The sequence below is a fragment of the Ascaphus truei genome, chromosome 3, assembly GCF_040206685.1.
Source record: "Ascaphus truei isolate aAscTru1 chromosome 3, aAscTru1.hap1, whole genome shotgun sequence".
NCBI classification, from domain to species: domain Eukaryota; kingdom Metazoa; phylum Chordata; class Amphibia; order Anura; family Ascaphidae; genus Ascaphus; species Ascaphus truei.
In genome coordinates, this window is record NC_134485.1 from 349,429,765 (window position 1) to 349,439,097 (window position 9,333).

General features: G+C 38.4%; 1 protein-coding gene across 1 annotated transcript; it reads left to right on the forward strand.

Annotated features, from left to right (window-relative positions):
- Positions 1 to 4,072: 4,072 nt before the first annotated feature.
- On the forward strand, positions 4,073 to 9,065 carry LOC142490067 (keratin, type II cytoskeletal cochleal-like). The gene is made up of 9 exons (XM_075591858.1): positions 4,073 to 4,595; positions 4,804 to 5,018; positions 5,612 to 5,672; positions 5,800 to 5,895; positions 6,306 to 6,470; positions 7,344 to 7,469; positions 7,838 to 8,058; positions 8,213 to 8,247; positions 8,338 to 9,065. Exons 1-9 carry the CDS (start codon positions 4,140 to 4,142, stop codon positions 8,541 to 8,543), a joined length of 1,581 nt encoding a protein of 526 aa, XP_075447973.1. The 5' UTR covers positions 4,073 to 4,139; the 3' UTR covers positions 8,544 to 9,065.
- Positions 9,066 to 9,333: the final 268 nt, after the last annotated feature.

Consider the following 9,333-nt stretch of genomic DNA (forward strand, 5'->3'; position numbering starts at 1 on the left):
TGCTAATTTTGAGTGTTTTTTTTCAAATACTGTACCTCAGCGTTTTTTTTTTACATTTGTTAATCATTTGTAACAACCTTTCACTACACTGCAGCTGTCACTTTGTAAATGACCCCCTACAAATCAGCAGCGATACACACAGCACTTATCAAGCTAACTGTTCATTGTCTGAGCAGCAGAATATTGAAAACATCGTAATTAGTAAATATATTTTAACACAATAAGTTGTTATTCTTACACAGCACAATATGCCATATGCCAGAAATGCAAGGCCAAGATTTTTTCAACATCCTTGCAAATCTATTATCCATAACACACTACAATCTTACAAATACAGAGGAGGAGAGAGTTCACCAGTCATATATATTCCCTCAAATGTCCCTTCAAATAAATTAGGGAGACAGACCTGTGCTGAAAAAGGAGCACGCCTGAGCAATATACAGTACTAATTGCTGTGAAAAGTATATTTAAATGAGCCCTTTCCTTCTAAAAGAATTCCCATACCAACTATATAAAGTTTATCATAAGCCTAAGGCACCACCCTAATGACTAGAATGGTGTCAGACCCAATAAGATTAGAACCCACAATCAATGCTTTTCTAAACCACAGCTCTAGCAGTGTGAGATAAACCCGCTAATAAGGCATATTACTGTCCCATCTTACTTTTGAGCTGCTCACTGCTCACACATGAAGCTAATCTAGCTATTAGCGTATCTCACAGTTATCTCAGATGTGCTCCACAAGGAACATTAAACTGTCATCCAGGAAGTGGACGTGGTTTTCTTTTAAAAGAAGCCAGGGGAGGGAGCTACTACACATTATTTATATATATATATATATATATATATATATATATATATATATATATATATATATATATATATATATATATGTATATATAATACTGAGTTAAGTTATGGTGAGTAAAAAAAGTGACAAAAACCCTCCACAGGAAAGCAAATATGCAAATACAACTGTATGCTCATCTGCATGTCTTAGGCAGGTCTGCAACCCCGCCTTTCCCCATTATCACCCAGCATACAGCACTTCCACTGCAGCAAGGGATTCTGGGAAATGACATGCAAATGAGCACACAGTGTCACTTTTTGCCTCAATAACCATTTTTAACATGGTTCCCTATAGGCTTAAGCTTGCTGCATGGTCACAGCTTTGAGCACAGCCAGGGTTAAGGTGCATACCCAGAAAACCACCCACAGACAGCTGGTTATTGAGGCAAAAAGTGACACTGTGTGCTCATTTGCATGTCATTTCCCAGAATCCCTTGCTGCAGTGGAAGTGCTGTATGCTGGGTGATAATGGGGAAAAGCGGGGTTGCAGACCTGCCTAAGACATGCAGATGAGCATACAGTTGTATTTGCATATGTGCTTTCCTGAGGAGGGTTTTTGTCACTTTTTTTACTCACCATAACTTAACTCAGTATTATGGTATAGCCTATCCCATAGCCTCTTTTGCATACCCAGTTAAAATCAACCCCACACTGATGAGACCCATCAAGGTCGAAACAGCTGTCTGTGGGTGGTTTTCTGCACCTTATCCCTGGCTGTGCTCAAAGCTGTGACCATGCAGCAAGCTTAAGCCTATAGGGAACCATGTTAAAAATGGTTATTGAGGCAAAAAGTGACACTGTGTGCTCATTTGCATGTCATTTCCCAGAATCCCATGCTGCAGTGGAAGTGCTGTATGCTGGGTGATAATGGGGAAAGGCGGGGTTGCAGACCTGCCTAAGACATGCAGATGAGCATACAGTTGGAATTGCATATATATATACATGTAACGGTATCAGTACCGTGTTAGCCAAGCTTCAATAATCAAAAAATAAATAGATAATACCATTCTGTGGTTTAACTAAATGCTTTTATTTGTGCGAGCTTTCGAGATACACTGATCTCTTCTTCCGGCGATGTTACAATGATAACATTCCAATAGACACTGTTTATAGTATAGCTTTTGCTTGCTTCATTCATTGTAACATCGCCGGAAGAAGAGATCAGTGTATCTCGAAAGCTCGCACAAATAAAAGCATTTCGTTAGCCACAGAACGGTATCATCTATTTATTTTTTGATTATATATATATATATATATATATTTATATATTTATATTTATATATATATATGCCAGACACAAACTGAATTGAAATACTTTATTTTACAATAAATAAAACTCTGCGAAGTTATTCCATTTGCTTCCCACAGCACTTAACATGTTATTGGATTCATACTGTAGGTCTAAGGCTTAGACCTTAGGAATGTTGTATGTTGTCGGACCAAAGAGGATTTTTGCCAGCTCGGCACAGTGACATGTGCAGTGACATCGGTGACATGTGCAGTGATAGCCGACAGCACGGCACAGTGACATCGGCTCTTCCCTTCTTCAGTGGCATCTGGCAGGTGGTAGCATCTCCTCCAGGCATCTCCCCCTGTATGTTCCTGTCATTATTGCTAGGCAAAGTCAAATTGTGTCACGTTGCCATGAGAACGGGATGCCATGGAGCCATGTGGCGTCACGTTATCATGGCAACGTGATGCAACATGGCACCATTACGTCAATTGGCATTTTATTGTCATGGCAACACTACACCATTTGTTATCACAGAGCTATAATGATCGGGGAAGATGCCGGGTGGAGACGAGATGCCGGGAGGAGAAGGTAAGAGAGTTTTTGAGGCCCTGCACTCTCCCCCTGGCAATCAGTTTAATTATTGTGGGAGAGAGCGTAGGGCCTCTGTAAATGAGGGGCTCAGTGCAGTGAAAACAGTCATTGAAAAAAGTCGTACGATAGGCCAAAAAATGGCAAATCCACTGAATATGAGAGTCCACCCCAACCTTATCTACGGTTGCACCTCACAAAACCAATACAGGTTCTGGGCTACCTGGGCACTAACTGGGGTACCCCCCTTAACCTAGGGATCCCTTCAGTTACAGGGATAATTATTCGTCACTGTGCCCCATTCACCTTTCTGGGCTATCCTGAAGCAGTGACCTTAGCGACGAGTCGCGCTTGCATTTTCAAGGGGAAATATTGCCAGGACAATGTACCTACATGTATCCGGGAATAAGGCATGATTCCCAGGTACATTTTTAGGGGAACCGACAACTTCGGACCCCAATTACCTAGGCACATTCTGACAACAATTCCTCAGCAAAATCCACCTTGAAACTCCCCTAGCAATCCTTGCTCGCTGACATGCCCGGAAAGATGAAAACACAAAAAATACTTTAATTGCGCAAAGTACATTTGAATCACACAATGTTACTGGGCTCAAGAGCTAACTCTCTTGAACCCGTATACTCCGATCAGGCTTAACCTTTATTTGAGAGCCTGGTTACCTCCTACCATCACACTAATTGAGTTTTTCTCCACGTGCATTTTATACCACCAATTATTGTTTAATTATAACTACACATTTTTACACTATGAAAGGTCATGCGCTGTCTCTTTTTTCTTTTGACATAAATATATTTGTGTTATTTCCAATGTCATAAAACTCCTTATTTTATGTGAAACTATTCTCTGTTAAATACACAGAAAATTAGCAGCTTTAAAACTTAATTAAATTTGCTCTTTCTCTCTCTCTCTCTCTCTCTCTCTCTCTCTCATGTACTGTACTATATATATATACAGTACCTAAATATAAATATATATATATATATATATATATACACACACATATATATATATCATATATATCTCACATCAAATTTTATAAAGCGAATATATTTCTATTGATGTTGACTAAGCCACTCATAATTATATATAATACGCCAACAAATTGTATCACTTTCACAAATCAAAACTAACAAACTTGAAAACATAAGTGAGCTGTCAGCTTTAAACCGAGGCTAGAAAGGGCCAGAGGTTTCTGCTGCAATGCCTGAGATTGCAATTTTTTGCACCTCAAATATTTAGAGGTGTGTTTAATCAGATGAGCTCAATGTTAAGATTGCTGGAAGGCATGCCAAGCCCATTGTTGAGGTAAGATGATGCATACACTTCCCTGCGACCAAACCCACATACAGAGACAGATAAAAGGGGGAATTCAATCTCTGAGAGATTCATTCTTCCTTTGTTCTGTGCTAAGCATCAGCATCACATTTGTAGCAGCTCCAGAAGGACCATGTCTATTTCTCGCCAATCAACATACTCCGTTGGAGGAAGCAAGAAAGGCTTCAGTGCTGCTTCTGCTGTCGCACAAGGAACAAACCAATGCAGCTTCAGCTCGTCCTCTGTAACTCGCTCTGGCAGCGGAGGTGGTGGCCGTGTTAGCCAAGCTGGCTTTGGAAGCAGAAGTCTCCACAATTTAGGAGGAAATAAAAGAATTTCCATTGGTGGCTCCCAGTCCCGTTACGGATCTAGTGCTGGGTATGGATTTGGTGGAGGAGTAAGTTCTGGATATGCTGGTGGTGCTGGGTTTCCAGTGTGCCCACCTGGTGGCATCCAAGCAGTTACTATTAATCAGAGCCTTTTAGCTCCTCTCAACCTGGAATTTGACCCATCAATTCAGAAAGTACGTAAAGAAGAAAGAGAACAAATTAAGACCCTCAACAACAAATTTGCCTCCTTCATTGACAAGGTAAGTAAATGCCCTTGTTTAGTTCACTGCATACAAAAATATATATATATATATATATATATATATATATACACACACACACACACACACACACACACACACACACACATATATAGTTTTGCTGGTTTCACTATACCTCATATTTCCTCTTCACAGCATTAACTGAAGACATGAATATTTTCATAGTTTAATGTCTGTTGCCTTACAGGTACGTTTCCTAGAGCAACAGAACAAAGTGCTGGAGACTAAATGGAACCTTTTGCAGGAGCAGGGGGTAAAAATTGTTAAAAATAACATTGAACCCCTCTTTGAAGCCTACATTAATTCACTGCGCAGACAGCTAGACTGCTTAGGAAGTGACAAGTCTCGTTTGGATTCAGAACTAAGACAAATGCAGGATGCTGTAGAGGATTTCAAGCACAAGTGAGTGAGAAAAGTTTATTTTACACTTATCATGTACACAACTCAAAAAATTGTTTATAAAGTATATTTGACTCCCCATCAAAGACTGCACCGAAGGATAACCAATGTGACATACTTGCAGTTTAAATTTTCTTAGCAAATAGTGCTAAGAGAATTTCGTTCAAATAATCTTGCTCAAAATTCAACATTCTTGCTCCACTGTCACTCTTTCCATACTGTATGTTACTTGGTTTTAGAGTTAGTTGATGAAACAGGTTCCCAGTGAACTTTAATAACTTTCATATAGATCATTTTTAATGTTCTTGGTAATTAAATAAGCAGCTCCGTTTTAGCGGCACATTAAATTATGTTTTTTTTAAATTATTGTATTTTATTGGTTTGTTTTGTCCATTTTAAACCTTGAACCTCACCCCAACATATATTTCACATTCTTATGAGGTTAATTAAAATCTAGAGTGAAAATATTAGTTAACTATTTTCCATTTGTAGGCCTATTCCTCTGCTACGAAGAGTTTTGACGCTGCTGATTACAAAAAACTACCTGTATTTATAATTTTATGAATTCACAAAAAATGCAAACTTTTTCCCAACAGGTATGAAGATGAAGTTAACAAGCGTACAGCTGCAGAGAATGAATTTGTGGTGCTCAAAAAGGTGAGTAATCAATCATATCAGTCTCTCCTGTTTTAACATCTTCCCAATGTTGTGATGTTTCTAAATGTTGCAGTTGTACATCTAATGTTGTATATATGTATATATGTATCATGCTATTTTACTTTAGGATGTGGATGCTACATACATGAACAAGGTGGAACTGCAGGCCAAGGTGGATTCTCTCACTGATGAGATCAATTTCCTAAGAGCTCTCTATGAAGCGGTAATTATACTGATATATGCAATCCATGCTTCCAAGTAAAGTTGTAAATAATATAATATACTGTATAACATACTAAAACAAGCATAGTTCAAGGTTTACAGCAAGAATAAGAGGGTAGTTGCATCAGTTATTTTGGTTACGTATATTACCACTTGTGTACACTTCTTCTGTACAAGGTAGAACAATACGAGCTCGGTGATAATCAGTTTAGAAATAATTTAAAGATTAATTTTGATTATTAAGCCAGAGGCTAGTCTCTCTGCTTGCTGTGGTCAAAAGGATTGAATTCCAATCCCATAGTCCTGGTTGAGGCTTGACAATTATCACCATCTCAGTTAAGGAATTTAGAGGAGATATAGAAAGAGGACCTCTGATTATTTGGGATGATTGAGAGTTTTTATATATTTTAGGAGCTGGCCCAGATGCAGGCACAGATCTCAGACACTTCAGTCGTACTATCCATGGACAACAACAGAGATCTGGACTTGGATGGTATCATCGCTGCGGTGAAGGCTCAGTATGAGGATATTGCCAACAAAAGCCGGGCAGAAGCTGAGTCCTGGTATCAATCTAAAGTGAGTATTCAGTTAATACTATGCATGTAGTAAGGAGGACTATTGTATATAGACCACAAAGTAAACAGAGGAATTACTTTAAACTACTGATACTTGTAACACGTATAAAATAAGTAAAACCAATTATGTACATTAAAGCAATAAGAACTCTCAAGAAGATACTTTAATAATAGTAACTTTGTTGTCCTTACATTCTATGATTTAGAGTTTCGGGGTGGAGTAAGTTATATATTTTACTTATTTACAGTTAGTAGGGTTCTTTAATTCATTACTTAATGCCCAGAGGACAAACCAATGCAGGGCTATAAAACGTTACTGAAACTGGACTGTCTCTTTTGGCAGCATTTTCTGTCTATTAGTTAACTTTGCCTTCAGCCTGGCAGGAATCCTTGAAATAACTCCATGGTTTATTTATAAATCAAACTGTACACACATTATGTGTGCCAATAATATTTTGAATTTACTATTCAACTATAAATTTTTACGGATTTTCAGCAACTGAATACTATTTCAGTCTACTAAGACCATAAAGCATGTGTATGAATGAGCTCAGTCTCTTTTTGCATGTTCAGCATTTTCTACCCTCTAGTGCAGGGGAGCGCATTCTTTTTCATTTGACCCGCCGCATTGCCGTGGCAACGGGTCATCAGAAGACGTCTGAACCAAAGTAGAGAGAGAGTTGCATTGGCCTTCGCCGCTTCCCCGGCATTTAATTTAAATGCCTTTGGGAAGCGCGTGGGGCCTCTGTAACCCCCGTGCCCCCGGGTGGCACACACCTGCTCTAGCGTACTGTAGGGAGTAAAGAGAATGTTCAATCTTTAATCTTTTGAAATATTATGAAGTGTAAATGCTCTTTGTTGTATTTCTCTGCAGTATGAGGAGCTGGAGAGTTGTGCTGGGAGACACGGTGATGATCTGAGGAATACAAAGACCGAGATCTCTGAGCTTAATCGTATGATTAACAGACTGCGCTCTGAAATCGACAATGTGAAGAAACAAGTAGGTTTAATAGTCGGGCTTTAAGGATATGAAAGAAAAAAAAAGTGACAGACATAAATAGTCTTGCCTGAAGCTAAGAGCTTAGTACACTGTCACATGGTCTGAGAACCATTTCATACTGTAAAGACTAACTTCCAGGAAACAAATATTAAGCAAATTGCTTGTAAAGTTGTATTGACACGTTATGTTGCAAAAAACACATATTTATAACAAAATTTGAAGACTTTAAAAGGATTGAGGCATCGTTTTTTATTGCTTCTTTATATTAAGTCTATTACAATTATGTGTATAATATGTTAGTTGCGGTACTATAAAAAACAAAGCCCCCACACATTTACAAAGTCTAACCCCTTCTTTCTTACATGCAGATTGCCAAACTGCAGGCTGCTATCGCTGAGGCTGAGGAACGTGGAGAGCTGGCACTAAAGGATGCCAAGCAAAAGTTATCTGAGCTGGAGGATGCTCTGCATAATGCCAAGCAGGACATGGCTCGCCAGCTCCGTGAATACCAAGAGCTCATGAATGTGAAGCTGGCTCTGGATATTGAGATTGCCACATACAGGAAATTGCTGGAGGGAGAGGAGAGCAGGTGAGCTACCTCCTATCTAAACCACATCAAAATCAATGAAAATATGTGTTTCAAAGTAACCTAAGATATGCCATTAACCTATACATTTTCTAAAGATTTACTTTATTAAAAGAATGTTGTTCCACCTTCAACAATTTTTTTTTCTTTGCTGCAGGTTGGCAGGCGATGGTGTGGGAGCTGTAAACATCTGTAAGTATGATTTTGTTAGCAGTCACCTTTGTTTTTTTGTACAGCTGGTTCACTTTCAATTAAATCTAATCATTTGATGTTTTTTAACAGCTGTTGTGAGCTCCACCTATGGAGGCAGCAGTGGTGCTTGTCATGGCTCTGGATATGGAAGCGGTTCTGTGTATGGTGCTGGACAAGCTATTGGCGGAGGATACAGCATGGGAGGAGGAAATTCCAGCTCCGGAGGTGCCAGCAGCTCAAGTGTAAAAATTGTATCACAAACCTCAAAAACCTCACAAAGCTCCAGGAGATATTAAATTCCCAAACCTATCATATACATGACAACAGCATTAAACCCCATGACAATCATATGAATTTATCACTGTTGTCATAAAAATAAAACATATGTGCTTTGTTATTTGCAGCTAAAATGTTGGGTTAACAAGCAGGCTTCTTGTCTTTCTATTTTACTGCAATGTTTCTGGATTTCTTTTGCTTCGCTACACCATGGCAGATATCACTTTTAGATGGTACAAATTCATAACTGTCACCAATACAAACAATTCCATCCATCTAGAAATAGGCTAAAGAAATCTAGATATTGTTCAACTAAAGAGCACATTTCTGCATAACTAGTTTGAATATACAACCTGATATAATATATACAATGTTTGCAGGAAAATACATTAATTTCTTATGTGTTTGGCAAGTGGGCTGAAATGTTCACTGCTTCTATAAAGATGTTCAGTCAATTTAGCTGTCGCTTAACTTTGTTGTTTCAAGTAAAAAATCTATTGACTTTCTTATAATTCTTCAATAAACTGCAATCATTCTCAAAACAGCATCTGTGTCTTCTTGTACGTCCTATTCCGCACGTTAAACATGATCAGAAGGGAAATAATTGAACAACATTAGTAACTGCTGTATTCCATTCCATTCTACAGTGAAACTTCTGATTACGTCTATAGAAAAGTGAAACCTGCAAATTTTCACTTAAAAAAGTAATATAAATTATTAAAAATAAGACACATTTTAGTAAATGACAAAGTTAGAGAAAGATGGAGGGTCCTAAAAAATGATTACAGGGATCTAGGCCAAAAGCTCAAG

Coding starts and splice junctions, on each gene's coding strand:
- LOC142490067 (XM_075591858.1), top strand. CDS start 4,140: ATGTCTATTTCTCGCCAATCAACATACTCCGTTGGAGGAAGCAAGAAA. Junction 4,596..4,803: donor TTGCCTCCTTCATTGACAAG/GTAAGTAAATGC, acceptor GTTGCCTTACAG/GTACGTTTCCTAGAGCAACA. Junction 5,019..5,611: donor GTAGAGGATTTCAAGCACAA/GTGAGTGAGAAA, acceptor TTTTCCCAACAG/GTATGAAGATGAAGTTAACA.